General features: G+C 40.5%; 1 protein-coding gene across 2 annotated transcripts; it reads right to left on the minus strand.

The window, feature by feature from the left end:
- Positions 1 to 1171: 1171 nt before the first annotated feature.
- Positions 1172 to 16227, minus strand: NARS1 (asparaginyl-tRNA synthetase 1). Of its 2 annotated transcripts, none has more exons than XM_017679435.3 (15): positions 16076 to 16227; positions 15062 to 15144; positions 12632 to 12697; positions 12441 to 12533; positions 12265 to 12354; positions 11283 to 11361; positions 10351 to 10421; positions 8728 to 8814; positions 7301 to 7522; positions 6996 to 7195; positions 6444 to 6579; positions 5688 to 5801; positions 3560 to 3691; positions 3147 to 3278; positions 1172 to 2617 (listed from the first exon to the last, which is right to left on the minus strand). In XM_017679435.3, exons 1-15 carry the CDS (start codon positions 16116 to 16118, stop codon positions 2486 to 2488), a joined length of 1680 nt encoding a protein of 559 aa, XP_017534924.2. In that variant the 5' UTR covers positions 16119 to 16227; the 3' UTR covers positions 1172 to 2485. The 2 variants fall into 2 exon arrangements, with proteins under 2 accessions (XP_017534924.2, XP_017534926.2); XM_017679437.3 differs by having other exon boundaries at positions 15062 to 15141; positions 16076 to 16216.
- Between the last annotated feature and the right edge of the window lie 3065 nt (positions 16228 to 19292).

Genomic DNA, 19292 nt, shown 5'->3' on the forward strand with positions numbered 1-19292 from the left:
ATGGTTCAAGGGTGGAGCTAGATTAAAAACATTTTTAGATATGCAAGGTCTCGATGAATTTACCTTCCATGCACGCTTTCTCAGGGAAACAACTGGAGGATGTGCGCCACCCAAATGAGGAAGCGTGCCAAGTGGGGCACATGGGATACAGGCAATAGGATGTCCAACACAGAAAGGCCAAGGGATACCGAGGATGACAGTGAAACAAGATCCCAGGATAACAACTGTGTTCCAAGATCAGAGGGTGATTAGTTCAGATTAGAGCAGACAGAGGCTCCAGGAGAAGCTTCTATGGACGATGTTAACTTAGGGCTGCCTGTTCTTCACCTAATCACCACATAAGTAACAATCCATGAGGCAGGAAAACACCTTTCAGCATGAGAGAAAAAGTCATTTAATTGACCAGCGATGACCAAATGCTATTACAGTATTTGTACATCATAACGCCCCTTCTTTCTGCCTGGGAGGGCTGAATGAAATACACTGATTCTAGTTTTAAAATAATTCAAGATTTGGAGTTTCGAAGTTCATTCTGCTACTCTCTGACTGTGCAGCTTTAGGCATGTTTCTTAACCTTTCTCAGCCATTATCTCAGGGACAATAGGGCGAATGCAAATGACCTAGGAAGTTACTGTGAGGATTAAAGCACATGATTGTACGTGACCGGATACAAAGCTTACAGCACTCATGGCAGCTATAATTTTGAGAATGTATCCATATGCATTGAAAGCTGAATGGAAGCACATGCAGTGTTTCTGTAGCCATTGGTCAACATTGGTAAACAGTCTCAGCCTTGCCCCAATTATCCCATTTCAATTATAGAGACTAATGAGAAATAACTTGAGGACGACAAGGATAACAGAAGCTTTAAGGTTGAGTTTAGAAATAGGAGGGAGTTATTCAGTGACCATCAACCTTACTTAGGGACAGCCACACCCGGGTCGCTTTAAAAACCACTCTGGGCCACATGCATGAGATTTGCTACTCATTGTGCTCAAGACTGTTGGCCTCATGTCACCATAACCTTAACTCCCTTATCCCCACCTAATCCCACAGCTCTCTCAGGATTTAAAACTTGACTCATTTACACAATTAAAATTTAAGCTGAGTCTAATCTTATCACCTAAATTCTGATCAAATGAACTGCTTGGTTGAAACCAATTAGAGCTCATTCACATTCTTACAAATATTTTTTATTTAAAGATACAAGCCAAATATACTTCAAATGCTCCATTTCCATTTTTCATTTAATTGCAAAATAGGATATAATCTAATGCGCCCAAAAATAACACTAAAAAGATTACAGAAAGGATGTAACTAGAACCCACATCTAATTTTAAAGTCATTCCATCCCATTACATAATTTTAGTAATAACTACTAAATTTAGTAATATCTCATTTTGTATATACACATCATGAAAAATAAAGATTAAAAAATGCAAAAGGCATGAATTGGTGTGAGACAAAGCTGTTAAGCTTAAAAAAAAATAAAGCCCGCAAAGTTTTTATGTGTGTCCATTTATTGATTGCCAGGAATACAGCCTATTGAGAATACATGACATGCATTTTGGGGGAGAAATTAACCAAATCTGAAATGAAGCCATTCAATAACCCTGCTGAGAGTTAATAAGGTAGCAGAGATTAGATATAAGGACACAGTGTGGGATGACTTAAGCAGCCACTTACAGTTGTCATTAAGATTCCAGCTGCAAATTCTTTTGGAATTATTTATTCTTAATTAATTAGGAACGACCAGGAGAGAGGAAATCTTTACTCTCACCTCTGCCTCTTTAGCCTCTACTAGAGCTAGGAAGGATGCTGTTCATTAAAAATACCAGAATTTTGCTCTTAGTTCAAATTGTTTAAGACAATTCTATTCTTTCAAAGTCTGTCATTATCAACCAGGTATGCCTTAGAATTATAAGCAGCTATACAGATTTAGAAAAGATCAATAACTGACACAAAAGACTATATTTGATTTCAGTATCTACTGTTGAATTGTACTCTACTACTAGCAGATTTTTACATCATATTGTCAATTTTCTCCCAAGATGTCTATTTTAATTCACTGACACAATAAAATTATATAAATTAAAGAATTCCAGTTAAACTTAAGAGGACAGAAAGATTAAGTTACTGGAATGTCTTAGTCCATAATTACAAATTAATTATATATGGTATATGGAACACAAAGATTATAACATATAATTGGATATAATGTTGAAATGTACAGGTATATGCCACATATTTCCCCCAAACTGTGTGACAGGTATTTTTTCTTAAAATGACACCATCAATGTCACTTGACATTCAAATGATTTGGATTGGTTTTTGGGGTAGTGGAAACAGAAAAGAAAAAGAGACCAGAAACAGATACACTCCAATAGAATAAAAAGGGGAGAATTTTGGTTTTTAATTTTTTTAAATAGGCAGTCTGTCCCTTTCATGAACGATATTCTTCCCTTAATACTGTAGGAGGGACGAGTTACGGCTTGCAGCGCTGGACAAACCGAGGGTATAAGCATACATCTCGGATGTGATACCTATTAAGAATCCAGGTTAAGAATCGTTCTAAGCCCAAGCCATATCCTCCATGAGGACACGTGCCATATTTTCTCTGTTTAAAAAAGAGAGAGAGAGATAATTGCTTAAAGTTTTGTCTAAAATAGTTACAATTTACTTACTGTGAAATGAGTTAGCTTATTGTGGTTATGGTTTCAACCCTTAATCTACATGACTTCATGGACCACAAGTGAAGAAATAATTTGCTATGAAAAATAAACCAGGGATTCAGTGCCACCCTGGAAAGGAGAGATTGCAAACTTTTATACTAAGTGAGTATCTCTTTAACCAGAGGAAAATCAAAGTAGCACTAGATATTGGTAGGATCTGATGACAAACTTAAAAACCCAGTGGCAATGAGCAAAGCCAGTAGTTAAACAGGTTTTCAAATGAAATTAACATATTACTGGCCAAAGACAAAACTAGCAATATTCATATGCCACATTATCAGAACCATGAAACTGAACACAGCTCACTGAAATACCAAAGTCTCATGCTGAATCCCTCCTTTTAAAAACTTCGATTATACAGAACTATAACCACAAAAAAGTTTTAAAGAATATTAAAAATAATTTTGTTTTTACCTGATCTGTGTACCAGTAATAAGGAGTAGGGTCAATTCCTTCCCTTTTGTAACCTGCCAGAATCTCTTCACTATCCCAGATGCGCATCGAGCCTCCCACAATCTCACCAACATTGGGCATCAACACGTCAACCTTTAAAAAAGTGTACAGTTACTACCAGGCTATCAGTGAAGGCACTGATCCAGAGTTTAAATGGAAGTCACACTTACGCTCCTACAGCTAAAGGAGCACTAAGATCATGTACAATTAAAATGTTATTTAAATTCTGTAATCTAACAAGGTATGTTAAACCCAATTTAGAGAGCAATATGTACTTCATACCCTAACGGAATATTCATCAGAGCTGTATCTTATTCTAATGACAGTCCCCACCCCCTTTAAAAGCAAAATTACTATCTGAATCACAAACTGACAGATTCAGTAAGGCGGGGATCCTCAGGACATCGCTGCATATAGAAGGACTTGATCTCTACAGGAAATCGACACAGCAAGATTGGCTCATTAATGGTGTCCGTCATCAGTCTCTCAGGAGCTTCTGGGATATCCTGAGGTTAAACATGACTTCATTAACATTTACAACTTGAAATGCAATGAGATAGAAGCAGCTCTTCCACCCAGTGGAGCCCTTGTCTTCTTAATACAACACAGTAGAGAACACACACCCGCCCATAACCCATACACACGGGTGGAAGGGTTAGTTTCTTTCAAAAACAAACACATTAAAAACCTCACATGCAGTTGCTAAAATAACTGTGAAAAGACCTGCCTCCTACAGTATCTCTCAAGGGCCATGCTGCTTGAGAAATGAAAACCCAAAAACCACCCAAGCCATTATCACTGTGACTAAACACTGCTCAGTTATTTTTTTTTCAGGGGCCAGTTTTATCTAGCTCTGAAGCAAGTGTGGGCCACTCAGTCCCCCAAGACATAAGATAATCAGTGAATACTCCAGAACATCATTGATCTACACACCAAGTACGTTATTAATAACACCAATCTTTAAACTCTGCTGTTACCTGGACTTCTTTCCTGTTATAATAAATCTATACACCTTCAATGGTAATAAGACATGGTCATAAGACAAATAACCAGTGTCAAAGCTCAATGTAACCACGCCTGGAAATGGGAGATGATGATGAATTAAGTTAATCTGTTTCTTTCTCAAAACACCCTTCAGTAAACCACACATAAATTCAAGTTAAAACTGAAAACTCTTGTCCTGAATTGGAAAACTCATTGATTTGTTTAATGTAAGAATTGAAATGGTCCTTAGCAATCACCTGGCACGGCTGTTTTCAAGCTTCAAAATAAGCAGAAAAGCTCTGGGCTCTTGGTTTTTATCTGCTTTAGGTACTAGACTTCTGTGTAAGATTTAATTAGGAGAAAAGGGGTCTTACTGCACATTCTAAAAAGTTTGAAGACCATCCTCATTATATGGGATAACAATGGTGTGAAGGGTAAATGCTGGCATCCAGCGCTTCCTGTGCCACGCACCCTGCTAGGCACTGAGCTCATGACTCCTCACGACTTTGCAAATGGACGTTACCTCCAAGGTAGATACAGAACCAGACGGCAGGGTCACTGGCCCTCAGTTATACAGCAGTAAGGACAGAGGTGGGGAGCTAAGCCCACCTGGGGGGCATTCCTACTCTGAAGCTTGTGTTCTTTCCACTCAATCACACTACTTTTCTAAGTATTAGGTAAAAACAGTTCTCAAGTTTTCAGTACAAATTTTGTTGTTATACATCATCAACTGACTGAAACAGTATGAGAATTTATAAAGGTCTAGTATACTTACTGTTTGCCATCTCTATAAATTCCTTCTAAAAACAAAACTCTAACTAGCAGTAGTTATTCATATTTCATCTGTAAAACAGATTTGCAAATAACTATGTATGGAGCGGTAAAATGTACAGAGCAGAGGGCTTAGGAAAATGTTGATCTATATCCCCGATGTTTGTTAGGAGGGTGGTCCCAAGCAAAACAGACAGATGCTCAGTTTAGCTGGGGCATCAGGCTACCTTTCCCATTAAGTCATTCTCTCTTGGTTTTGCATTTTAGCCAATGGCTATTTTCTTCTTTGAATCTCTTCCACATGAAGGATTTTTAACTCACTGTTCTGGGGGAGGAATCTTTTTCGGAAAAGTCAGATACTTTCTCCAGAAAAACAAAACAAATATATACACATAACAGTATTTTGCATATAATTTCAAAGTCCACAACTTCCTGAAGTATCCTGCCAGCCTAGAGAATTACAACTAGAGCTTTTAAGTCAAGACCCAGATTAATGATGGAAGAAGAGGAAAGCAAAGGATGAGATATGAAGACTAAAAACTTGCTAATACTTACTGAGCACTACAGAACACTTTGAGCACTGTTCTAAGGCTTACTCTATGTCTACTGACTCAATGAATCCTCAAATAACCCCAAGGGTTTGATAACAAGAAGATGCCTCCTGCATTACTGGTTAATTAACCAGAAGTAGCAGTCCACTTAAGCACAATACAACTTCTGAAACAAAGATTAGAAAGGAAACCATACTTCTCCAAATTCATAGAAAGTTCCATCTTCTTTCTTTATATTGTGTTCTTTTAGCCAAACAATAGCATCTGAGTAGTTCATCCGTTTGAAAGGCCGTTTGGGGGGCTTAAAGTTCTACAGCAGAAAGGAAAATGGAGTGTACATAAAGAAATCACTAACACTAAAATTGCCACTTTAAGGAAAAGTATTTACTATTATTGTAAAACATTATTTCAGTCTAGAAAAAAAATGACATCCTAAAGATGAAAAACATATATAAACCTCCTCTCACATAGGTTAAAATATTATGAAATTATTGATAATTGACTAGTATCAAATTTTAGTCTTGAAAATATTAGTCCAAAATGGATGAAAGGAGGTCAAAAGGCACAAACTTCCAGTTACAAAATAAACTAAGTTCTGGGGTGTAATACACAGCATGGTGACTACAGTTAAGGATACTGCATTATAAATTTGAAAGTTGCTAACAGAGTTGATATTAAAACGTTGCATCATAAAGAAAAAAAGTTTAACTATGTGTGGTGATGGACGTTACCTAGACTTTTTAAGGTGATCATAGTATATACAAGTATCTCATTATGTTGTACACCTGAAACTAATAATAACACTATACATCAATTATATCTCAAAACTTATCTATATATATCACTTTTTCGAAGCTCACCAAGCCATTAAATCTATAAAAACTGAGGGTGAAGCCTTCGTTGCCTTCCAAAGGAGTCATCATTTCCTTTTTCCATAAAATACTACACCTACCGGGTTGAGGTCATACACTATGCTTGCTGCAGGTGATTTCAAGACTCTGTCTACCACATCACAAACCAAGTCCTCCAATCGGTCTAGGAGCTCCTCAAAGGTCAGGAAAGGGCACTCTGCTTCCACGTGAGTGTATCTGGAAGAATGAGACACTGGCTTGGAGCTGCTCTTCTCTTCTACTGAGTTTCTCTCAAGCAAGCGTTTAACTTTGGAAAACTGTCCAGAAAGGTAATATTCTAACACTGCTAACCAACTCCCCAGTCTGCAAATTAGTTTCAGATCCTCCTCCACTTCCCCTCTTTAAATAGTGATTTCTTATTTATTCCTTAATACATAAGAATCAAGTCAAAGTGAAAGAACAGACCTTAGGTAGCTATGGCCTAAGAGGCAAACTTTTCACATGGTTTCCATTCATTTATTCAATTGCCCTTCATATATCCTCTTAACGTATCCAAACTTTTAACATTGACATCACTTGCCTATATAAAGATTGCTTCTCTAAACATATTTTCCTAAAAAGTTTTAAATACAAATAAAAAAACAATTCGGTACTCAGCCAGGTGCCTTCGTGTTCTGGACTGTTCGGCCCTGTATGACTGTGCAATACAAAAAACATCTCCCAGAGCTGGAATGCAGGTCTCCAAGTACAGCTGAGAGGACTGAGTCAAAAATGCCTCTTCCCCAAAGTAGTCGAGCTTGAAGAGTGTAGCACCACCTTCTACTTGTGTTTGCACTAATGTTGGTGGAGTAACCTGTTCCAATGGAAATAAGGAATAAATAAATGCCTGCCATGAGCACCCCATGCACATTTAAAAATGGCAAAAGGTATCGTCTGCAAAAGATGAGTGCACACTTACTTCACAGTACCCCCTATCAAAGAAGTGATCTCTAAAGCACCTGGTGACCATGGAACGTGCTTTTAGGATTTTGGACATGTTTTCTCCTCGAATCATCATGTGTCTGTTGTTGAGCTGTACATCAACATCAGACTCTTCGTTGATCAAGTTATCAGCTCCTCCAGCTGGGGCCAACCCCATCAGTTCCCAGAAGTCACAACTCAGCTCATGACCCCCTGGAGCCTAAATTTTTAAGAAGGGGGCGGGGAGAAAGAAAGAAGAGAGAAGGAAACAAAAAATTAACATTATTAAGGATTTTAATTTATGTCAAAATTTTTGATGAGCTGATATTTCTAAGAAACTCAACATTATTAGCCTATCCATCTAAACACAAAAACCTAAATAATGCAATTTTATATTGATTTTTTTATATTCAGTATTCCTTTCAGAGTAAATATACACCTACACAATTTTTAAAAAACAGAAAAGCACAACCTAGAATATAAACTATAATTTCACCAGTCGAGTAACTGCTAACGATTGTTAACATTTGGCATATTATTTCTAGCCTTTGCCCAATAATTTAAGATAACAGATTACCCCACTGAAAAACTCCTTAGATGCAAAGGCTTTAGTAAAAGCTATTTCTCTTTGGAATAGATACATAGTAAAAATTCAAATTCTTCCTATTAATTCCATTAAAAGCAATTCATTTTAGAAGCCACACATCATGGAAAATATAATTATCTTGATACCAAACTGGATAGCAGGTAACATCATGACGATGACTCCAACTGGCAATCACTTCACTTCCAGGGAAAGCTGAGTGACCTTGGGTCAGATATTCATTCTTAACGTAGGTTCTTTTACCTGAACCTTGGAAGACCCTCTTTTGTTAGTATTTCTAGCCTATTAGGAGAACTCCCAGGGCTCCCTCTAGTGGATATGTCACATTTGTTTGTTTTCTTTGCCAGTCAACAAATAAAATCACACTAGTTACTTGAGCAATAATTACCAACTAACTGTAACTGGCCTAAGTTATGTGCCTGTTAGCTGGAGAACAAACAACTCTCTGAATAGCAGAGCTGTATTTACTTTTTTAAAAAGAAGCTTTCAAATTCTCTTCATAAAGTTTCAGATTTAGAGGTTCTTTCCCAAAATTTTTTGGGAAGACTAAGTTTTACTTCCACTTAACTGAAAAATTACTGACAGACCCATGGCAAAGTGGCTTTATTTTCACCCAAGAGGATTACTTAGGAATTCTGTAAGGTTGGAAGTCCCTGAAGTACTATCAGATGAGCTGTACGGTGTACATACTTCACCAGAAAAGCCGATTAAATTTCACAAGCACATTACATTTGTGTATTTATTTGCCAATACCAAAGATACAAATAAAGACCCTGGAAAATAAACACTTATTCACCCAATGAGGAATTTGGTCCACTCACCTGCTTGCCCTTTGGGGTAAGATTTAGCATTCCATACACTGCAACACTACTCTCGGTGGACAAGAGGAGTCCATTGTAACACTGACACTAGGAGAAGATCAAAGTTCAAATTTAGTTTTTCACATGTACACTAGTATATCCTAAGGTATAGAAAGCAAAGGGGATTACTTGCAAACAAGTTATCTGTCCCAAACTAGTAAAATAAGTTGGCTAGCAACTTTCAATATTAATAAAGAACAGCTATTTTTGTGAAAGATTTATCTATGTAGAGCTACACATGTATGTAAATACACACTTAACCTACAGACATATGCATAAGGTCACTAGCTCACGTCTTTTAAAAATATCTGGACAGTTTGTTTTCTTTAAAATTCATACTGTTAAAATAATATATAGATTATGATGAGCAATACTTCCTAAAATCATTAGAAAAGTGGTAAGGAACTTTATAATGGAGGGATTGGGCTAACAATACCTGACCCCACCCCCATTACAGAATCATTCAAAAAAGGGCAACTGAACATTATGTGCTTTGTGATGTGATCCCAGTGGAAAAATACAGCATTGCCTATAAAGCAGTTTTGCTAAAAAAAAAAACAACAACAACGAAGAACCACCTGAATCTGATCAGACCTAACGTGCAACTTCTAAGAAATACAGAGGTTAGAGGAACATGTTAAATGACATCTCAGGATGCAACTGACCAAATCCAGAATGTAAGAAGTCCCAACGGACAAACAGCCAGGTTTTTTCCAACAAATAAATGGGGGCAAGTGTTGGAGCAGAAAAGAGAATGAAAAGGGAGAACTATTATAGATTAAAAGAAATTTCAGAGATGTGTCAACTGAATGCAATGTGTAGATCTTGTTTGAATCCTTATTCAAACCAACCAACTATAAAAAGACATAAATCAACTGGGAGAATTTGGACATTTAGGAGCTATGTTAATGTAGGGGAGGGTGATAATGATAATATGGTTTATATTAAAGATATTATTTCTTGGAGATTCACATCTAAGTATATTTATATGAAAATGACATGCTGTCTGGGAGGTAAAAGGGGGTCAGCAGTAACGCCAAACTAGCCATGTATCAGTCGTTACTTGTTATGGACTTAGTGTTTGTGTCCTCCCAAAATTCATGTTGAACGCTTCCCCACCACAATGCGATGGTATTAGGGAACAGGGATTCAGGGAGAGAGGGAATAGGGTTAGACGAGGTCACAGGGGGAAGACCCTGGGACTGGGATCAGTGCCCTCCTAAGAGTCACAGGAGGTCTGCTCCCTCCTCTGCTCTGCGAGGATGCAGCAGGAGTCGGCAGTCTGAACCTGAAGAGGACTCACCGGAACTCCTGCATGCTTCCAGCCTCTCGAACTGCGAGAAATAACTTCCTGTTGTTTATAAGCCGCCCAGGCTATGGTATTTTGTTACAGCAGCCCTAACTCAGACGTTACTCAGGCTGGGTGATAAGAATGTCAAGTTTCTTCACCATTCTATTTTTAATACATTGGAAATTTTCCATAACAGCTTAGCATATGTATACAGATCCTAAAATTCCCAAAACTAACAAAAAGGAACCTACTGAAAAAATATAATTTTCAGCCATATCTTAGAAAATATTTACCAAATCATCCGATAAGACACACTGAAGATAACCTGTACCATCTCGCAGCACCAGAAACATTAAATTCTTTCCTGAAGATGAGAAAGAGAAATTCAGCCAGACTGTTTCAAAGCACTTAAAAGTACTTTCTCATAATTTAATCTCATATAAAGGAGACTCCCAGATAAGACATTAAAATGTTCAAACCTCCCATGTGGCCCCCATCCTCTGCAGGGTCCACCAATAACATCACTGCTCAGTATTGCAAAGCATTGTACCTTCTTCACTGTACTTTCAAGTCCTAAGCGATCCTCATGGTCCACATGACCGTGGGAAATCAAGAGAGCAAGCTACGTGAGATGAGGGCTTACGTCTAAGTCACCGTGAATGCTCTACAGCACCCAGGCATGTAACCCCGGGCACCCAGCGGCAGGAGCACAAACGCTGCCACATAGCATCACTCCTTTTCTTTTTCATGCCCCATCTCTTTTTACGAAGGATTTGATAACCATTTATAATAAAAAGTAGGTAATACAATAACAGAAAGAGAAAGCAAAACATCAGGACCAAGAGGGAGGCAGGAGGAAAATAAACTAATTATAAAAGTCAATACGACCACCATAAATAAGTTTCAGATTTGGCTCTGCCCTTCTGTAATACATGCCCTGCTTTTCATTTAAATAATTAAACTCAATGAGGCAAATATTTACTAGATAACCTCCTGATCTCTGTGGCTGCTTACAGTTACATAATTAGATGCTTACATCTAAGTAATTTTTAAACTTTTAGTAGTCATAAAGTAAGAACAAATTTAGGATATAAACCACTATCTCCTTGGAAAAGCTAGCATCCAAACACAAAAAGAATCCCAAAGTGAATGTTTCTATGTTCTTTAATTATGACCAAGGATATTTAAAACGAAAAAGAGAGAACAGAAAAGCTTTATTATTCACCTTGCCTACGCAGCCTGTGGACCCAGCCAAACACCTTTACTCTTTGGCCTCTATAACCTTCTAATGCATGAATCTTCACCTGTCAAGTTAAAAGAAATAATATTTGACCAATAATGTCAATTTATTGCATGTCAATTTTTCCACCAATATTAGACGACCGGTAGTAAAGTGTTAAAGATTTACAAAGAGTGCAGAACCACCAAGAGTCACTCAACTGCAGGCCAGAAGCAAAAAATTCCACCATACTGGAGTGGGTAAAAAATAAAAATAAAAAGAATCCAAGTCCTCTTTCTCTTAGTGCAAAACTGGTAATGAGAAACCCATTATTTCAGATATTGCTACACAAAATCAATTGAGTAAATGGACTCACGACAGCAACAACAGAGTCCACACAGGCCCCTTCCCTGGCTTCACAGTCCCTCTCAACACCCTGGAAGGTAGAACAAAGGCTAGCTTTTGGTTTGGGAGATGGAGGAGATGAGTAAGGGAAGGAGATGGTGAACGGTAGCCAAGAAAACAGCTTCATCACTAAGGAAACAGGAAAAATGTGACAAGTCACCTGCACTAAGAGCTACCTGAAACTGGAGCATGCCCATTCACAGTACAGTACTCTATTCTAGAAAGAATACAGAAGGAGTTCAATTTTATAAAACCACGTAACTTTATCCATTTAAAAACTCATGAAAATCATGGCTTTCAGCCTCTCTATTTTACGGTGAGGAGACACACTTAGGAAGGGCCAAGTTGCTTACCAACACCACCCTGCACAGCCAGCTTGCGAGCTTCCACTCAACAAACCGCTAAACATTCTAATCAAAGGAACCAGCCTTTTAACTCTAAAGTGTTATTTATGGTGATCCCCTGTAAAAGGAAGGGAAAGAACACCGTGCAAAGGAACAAAGCACGCTGCAGGCCCCATAGATGCAGAAATAACAGTTTGGTGTGGCAAGTCCACATTTGAAACGATACATGTCACACTTACACATTTTGGCTCTGGAAGACTTAGGTCTTTTTTTATAGAAATCTTCTTTGCTTCTTCCAGGTTTTTTTCTCTACGCAAATTGTCTTCTGCCTAATTTAAAAATAAAGCAATTTGTTAACATGGTTTCTAATGGTCTAACTTCTTAAAATGTTCACAATGACAAATGCATTGCTCACCTCTTTCTTTTCCCGGGATTCATTCTTCATTTGTTCCCGATGCCACATTTTTTTAATGTTCTTCATCTGTGATTTAGAAATAACATCCCACCTCTAAAGAGAAAGACAGGCATTTTAGTTTTTCAAGACCTCTATGCTCTGATGAAATTGTATTCACAATATAATTCTGCAAAGTTTTCAGTTCACCCTACCTCATTTTCTTTTTGTGAATCTATGTAAATGGTAGGAAATGGTTCTTTTCCCACTGTCATCAAAGCCTGGAGTGGGAAGGGAGAAAAAGAAAATTTCTTTAACATTGTGCAATATTTGAACTCAAAATAGTATCTCAATTATAAATCAACTACAAACATCTGGAAGCTAATCAAGAGCCAAGAAGAAAGCATAAAGACCCCAACAGCTGAAAGTCGATGTCGAGGGAAGGACTGGTTGCCTGGACTGAGGATATTTTGCTTAAAGTAGATGCTGTCAGGTCCTTTCCAAACAATTCTTGCAAGTTTGGTTATGCGGTATAGTTTCCCAGTATAAGCAGAATAGAAACAACAGATTTAAAGTAGTTGTAGGGACCACCGGAGATACACTGACAACAACAGAAGAGACAGCTAACAACAAAAGCCAATTGCAGATCATATCTAAATGGTTAATCCTAAGAAAACAGGCAAATTGTTTCTGAAACTCTTTCAACCAAAAAATAGTTAAGGACACAAAAGGCTAAGCTTAATTAACTTGAAAAATTCCTATATGTTGAACACCTCTTTTCCCTACTACTGGGATGCATCAGGTATTGCCATGTCATTTAGTATTTTATATAAGACACCCAAGAAATGTAATGAATTACTCTCAGTAGTTGTAGGATCTGAAGCTTGCTTACAAAAACTGACCTTTTCTAAAAGTCTAGTTTCCAGGCCTGAAAAATACTTTCATCTTGTTTTGATACTAGTTCCAACTCAATGATTGCTGCAGAGAGGAAACCTGGATCTTTTAAAAACATACAAGAGCTCACTTTTTAAATAATTAGGCTTTGTAGAGATGTTTGTAAATCACTAGGAGTGAATTTCCCACCTAATACTCTCTGACTGCTCCTTTAATATCACTGAAAGTGAAAGATGGAAACTGTAATTCCTGAAAGCAGAATGGCAAACTTTTGCTAATAGCAATATTGTGCGAATATTCAGCTAAACACTATTGTCAGTTTTGGGGAGCCACAGGCATCATCCCAAGAATCTGAGAGAGAGATTTTCCTCCAAAAGTTAAAAACTAACACCATATATGACACACCAAAGCATAACCACATAGTATGATCGAACAGGGAAGAGAATGCTCCCAGGACAGGAACACTTGATAATAACCTAAACTTGTGTTGTAACAGAGCTAACAAAAAGAGGAGCTGGCCAGGCATGGATGGATACACAGAAAAAGAGTGTCAAGGCAGTGTTCTTCCTAATGCTGTCCAAGGAGGGGGCTTTAAGCCATCTTCCTTATGGGGCAGCTACAGCCATCCCAGTTCCACAGGCAAACCCATGGCTACTTTAAAAGGGATGTCTTGGCCAAGTACCAAATGATTTCACTAATCTGTGAAGTGCAACAACAAAACAAAATCTGAAGAAACAAACAGCAGCACACTCACAGAACCCAAGAAAGGACTAACAGTTACCAAAGGGAAAGAGACTGGGAAGGGTGGGTTGGAAGGGAGGGAGAAGGGGAATAAGGGGCATTATGATTAGCACACATAATATATGGGGGACACGGGGAAGGAAGCATAACAGAGAAGACAAATAGTGACTCTATAGCATCTTACTACACTGATGGACAGTGACTGTAATGGGGTATGTGGTATGTGGTAGGGACTTGATAATAGGGGGAATGTAGTAACCACATGTTGCTCACATGAAACCTGAGCATAAGATTGTATATCAATGATACCTTAATAAAAAAAAAAAGAGATGTCTTGGCCCATCTACCTGACGGAATCAGTTACGTAACACTGATGCTCTGAACCAATGTTGTGGAAGAACATCTCTGATCTGTATTTGGCTTCCCATATAGGTCTGTTTGGAGACAACATTAGAAACTTACTTGAGGATTCTAGATCCTGAGAAATAACAGTACATTAATAAATAGTATTCTGGCTTCAAGCTCCAGACTCATGAATTACTGGGCATCTGTTTTGAGAGATAGGTCCATTCCTCATGTACTGATATAAATTAGGTCTTGAAGTTTCAAGGTTCAGGGTCACATCTGGACTCTAGCGGTAAATTCACCAGCAGGCCTCTTAGGGAGTCAGTTTGGAAGAAAGCTGGGCATGAGCTCAGTGTGACTGAGCGAAGCTGATTTTTGTTTCTGTAAGAATTGAAAAACCAGCCATCTGCCTCACTGGAGAGAAAAATTCCAAGATGCAATGCTGCATAAGGATGAAGACCCCTTTTTAAAATGTTGAAATAACTTTAGACTTGCTCATCTAATACTCTTAAAGCTACATATCTGTACACATGCCTTACTTCCCCTTTTCTGAAAATGATCTTCAAAACCTGGTGTTGGAAACAACATTATTGACAAGCCACATAATCACTGATTGAAGTCATTAATAAATGAAAGGTCATTTTCCTAACAAGGAGGGACATTACCTTCAAACCTGTTTTAAAAGGTTTCTCCCTGGTTCCATCTCCCGTAGCATCATTTCCCTCTCGATTCGAAACATACAGCTCTGCTGTTTTACAAAGTGAGAGTAAGTTACTCACTGGCCAGTAATTATCAATTGTCTCATACTACAACTACTTTATCCACTCTTTGTGAACAGAACAAGCATCTGATTAGCAAAAAAATTACCACAGTCCAAAAAAAATTACAATTGTTTTCCCACTCCCCTATCTCAGTAACTTCTGTTTTGTAAAAACACACTAATTACAAACTTAGCTTTTCAAAATGAACGTTGATGATCTTAATTTGTGAACCCCCAACGACAAAGAAGGGCTTTGAAGTTGGCCAGGCCAGACTGGAATCTGGGATGCTGACCCTTAAAAGCCAGGCTGACTCTGGGGAATTCATTTAACCTTCTGAGCTTATTTCTTTGTCTATAAAGTGAGGAAAACAATACCTTGAAGGGCTGTACTGGAGGCGAAATCAAATTACACATACAAATCAGATAACCCAGTGCCAATGCACAGATGTCAGACCGAAACCCTGGGGATAAATTGCAGAGGGCCTCACAACTAGCTAAGTCTGAACAGTGACATCAACCCAGGTCTCCCTTTTTCCTTTTTCTACTGCACCGTATGGTCTCCCTGAAATCTCGGTATAAATGAGGATGCGTTAAGTCCTTTCCTGACGATCACTTTTAGAGTTACAGATTTGAGGGCTGCCCTGCTGCGCCGAAGCCTAGGCTGAATCACGGGATTTTTCGCAGTGGGGTAGGGCCGGGAGCGGCCACCACCCCAGCCCGAGCCACCCTGTCCAGGGGTTCGGGCCGGGCCGAGCCAGTCCAGGCCCAGCGGGGGTCCAGCCCCCGCCCTCCTACCAACCCAGCGCGACCAACAGTGTTGGAGCGCCCACTCCGCCCGGCAGTCAGCGGAGCAAGGTTCCTGCCTCGGGGCGAAGCACCGCGCCACTTACACGCGCCGGGGTTCCCGAGCCTCACTCACCTAGTACCATCCCGGCGGTGGCCCCAGTCACCTCCAAGGACATCGTCTCCCACACCCTGCCGCCTTGTCACCCCAAAGCGCACCAGCCGCTTCCTCGACTAGGGCGTTGCATCATACAGCGTCGTGCGTTTGTCGCTCACTGAGTCACCGAGCGTCGCGGCGCCATTGGTTATGGGAGGTGACAGACCGTGGGCGAGCGTCGCTGCAGCCGCCATCTTTGAACCGGGCACTAGCAACTTCCGGGTCCGGTGCCCCGCCCCAGCTCGCTGGCTACCCCGGGAACGCCTCTGAGCCGGGACCCCCGGGCTCCCAAGTCCATCCAAATGAATTTCTCCTTCTCATCCAGCTCCGGGTCCCACAGGCTGACTCGTGTGGACCAAGTCAACGGGCTTTTTGGCTTCTGGTCAGATAAGCCAACGAACGGGGAGCACTGGCAGGAGAGCTGAATGGAGGAGGGAGGTTGGGGTACTTAATCCCCCAGCTCCCTCAGCACAGGTTGACTGCATCTTCATGAAGGCCACAGCTCCCGTGAAGTAGCACTAAGAAATCGTCATCTGGGCTGCCCTTCATGGATTTAGTTTTTTGTAATCAATAGAATTGGGTGTACACAGCAACATTTCACTGGGAGAAGGACAGTATATACAGGGCTGGGGCAAGCAGTAAGCTTTGTAAGAGGATAACTTAGATTCCCTTAGCACCTGCTTCCAATGCTTCACTGCCACCTTCTCAATCCACACCTATAGACTTACAGGATTTCCCTATGTCCAGTTACTAGAGGATAAAAAAATATTTTTTAATGAAAATAAATAGCCTAGTACTAACATGTGTATAATATGCCAGAAGTGAACAGCTATGTGGTTCACTTGGATGTGGCTCAGAAAGGACAGTAGCAAAGGGAAATATTCTGAAATGATAGAACTCTGAGCAGGATGACCGATTTTCCAGTTCTTACATGAGTACAGATGGCCCAAGGGACTGATGGACAATGAATGGACACAGAATATAATAGAAGGAGGTCATTATGGAGGAGATCTCCATAATCTGTGGATGTGGGCCTTTTCCCCAAAATGCCCCAGTGCTTGTTCAAAGAAACCATACACAAAGTGGCTATGGTAGCAGGATTGAGGCTCTGCAAAGGTGTGACCTCGTGGACTGCCTTTCTTCAAGGCTGAGGTAGTGACTATTGCCACTGCAGAGTACCCAACCTGCTAACAGCAGAAGTCAACCTGAGAACCTGATGGGACGCCAGTCTGGGTGGACCACCTGGTCACATGGTGGTGGGTGGATTACATTAGACTCCTGAATGAGGCAGCAATATTCCTCTCAACTGTAGAGTCATAGTCCACATAGGGATGTGCACTCTGTGCCTGTAGCACCAACATTTGTGGATTTACAAACGGCTATGTCCATCTCCAGGGTACATAACATCTTCTCTAACCAGTGAATATACTTTCAGGGAAGGAAGTGTGAGACTGGGTTCATACTTGTGGAGTGAGTTCACTGGTTTAATTATGGGCTTTGTGTTAGATTTTTATTAGTCCAACCTCCCTCCGGAAGCAGAATTTTACTTCAGCATCGCTGAAAGGGTCACTTCAAGAACAAACTTAAGTTTGCGTGCCTATGAATGAATAGAATGAATGGAAAAATGGGATTGCTCTTCTGTCTCCTCGTTCGACTCTGGCCAGCTGGGGGCGCCCACTTCTCATGGTTCCCGACTTTCCGCTTCCGCGTACGCTCAGGGTTGTCCTTAGTCTGTGGGTTGACACCCACTTCGCTCCACCTGGCGCCCGAAGCGAATTGTGTTCCTAACAGCGCACTGACCCACGCGGGCCACCGGAGCGCTCAGGGCAGGTGCCGCCGCCATGTTGTCTCCGGGCCACATCAGCTTTCGGTTCTGCGGTCGGCGCCCGATCGGCCCCGCTGGGGCACCTGCAGGCGCGGAGGGAAGCCCCAGGCTCCCGCCGGACGCCAGAGCACGGTCTTCGGGGCACCGTCTCCGAGCGAACCCATAGACGTCGTTAGGGTTTCCTCATACACTCAGTTATCAGCTCCTCCAAACAGTCCTGGAGAGAGAAGAGGCGAAAATCAGTGGAAGCGCCTGTAGCGCTCAGTCGCCAGCCCAGGGCTGGGGCGGGGAGAGGAGGGGAGGCCCCGTGTTCGCCCAGCAATCACAAATGTCAGTAATATTTAAAACCCGCTGGAAACTACAAACAAAAGTGGAAATTATCATTACGATGACACTGTTCATCTGGAAACCTAACTCCTTTTCGTTGCAGAGCTAAACGTAAGCGTTTAGGTTTGCTCGTTAATTGATTTCAGGCTCCTTCATGTTTGTGAACTGCTTGCTTGTTCACAAAGGTTGTCTGTCACCTTTTCCTTAAAAATAAAAAAATGAATGAAATCATTTTGAAGTCCTGCTGAATGCTCACCCTGAAGGTTAGGAGGGTGAATGATAACCGTGCAGCTGGGGCTCTGAAGCCAGATACGTAGGACTCATCTTTTTGGCCTGGGTGACCCTGGTCAGGTTCCTTAACCTTTGTGAGCTACAGATTTTTCAGTTGTGAAATGATAATCCTTCTCTGGAAAGGTTGCTGTGAGGTTGTGATGAGATCAAGTATACAAAAATGCCTAATGTGTACTTGGCATCCTGTGAGGCTTCTGAATTAGGCTATAAATGGTATTAATAGTTAATCACTGTGATTGGTTTGTTCCATGACCCTGCATGAATCAAATCCTCAAGCCTTCAAACTGCGGAGGGCTGCTGGTGGGTCCTCTTCACACACACCCTTTTTCCTCCTTCATCCTTCCCCTCACCACCCCCTTCATGCCACCCTCATTCCCCCTTTCATCCCCTGAATGGGTTATCTGACCTGTATTCAGAATGTCTCAATCTGCAGATCCTTCCCACTGCCTCAGCTCTCAGCAAATGGCTTGTCCTTCATTTCAAGCCATTAAATAGCTCTCTGATAGTCCTCTATAAAACCCTCAAACTTTCCTGCTTCAACACCTATTCTTTCCTTCTAGTACAATGTAAGCAGGACTTTCCCTCTTGCCTACCCGTCCACCTGTCTTCTAGATCCCTCACAACTCCCCACTGTAATCTCTACACTCCAGCCAAGGGGAACACTTTAAAAACATAAGCCCAGTCGTTTCATTCTCCAGCTGGCAACCTTCCATGTTTTCCTTTTGCTCTCAGGATTCATCCTCCTAACCAAAT

The sequence above is a fragment of the Manis javanica genome, chromosome 9 (assembly GCF_040802235.1).
Source record: "Manis javanica isolate MJ-LG chromosome 9, MJ_LKY, whole genome shotgun sequence".
Taxonomy (NCBI): Eukaryota; Metazoa; Chordata; class Mammalia; order Pholidota; family Manidae; genus Manis; species Manis javanica.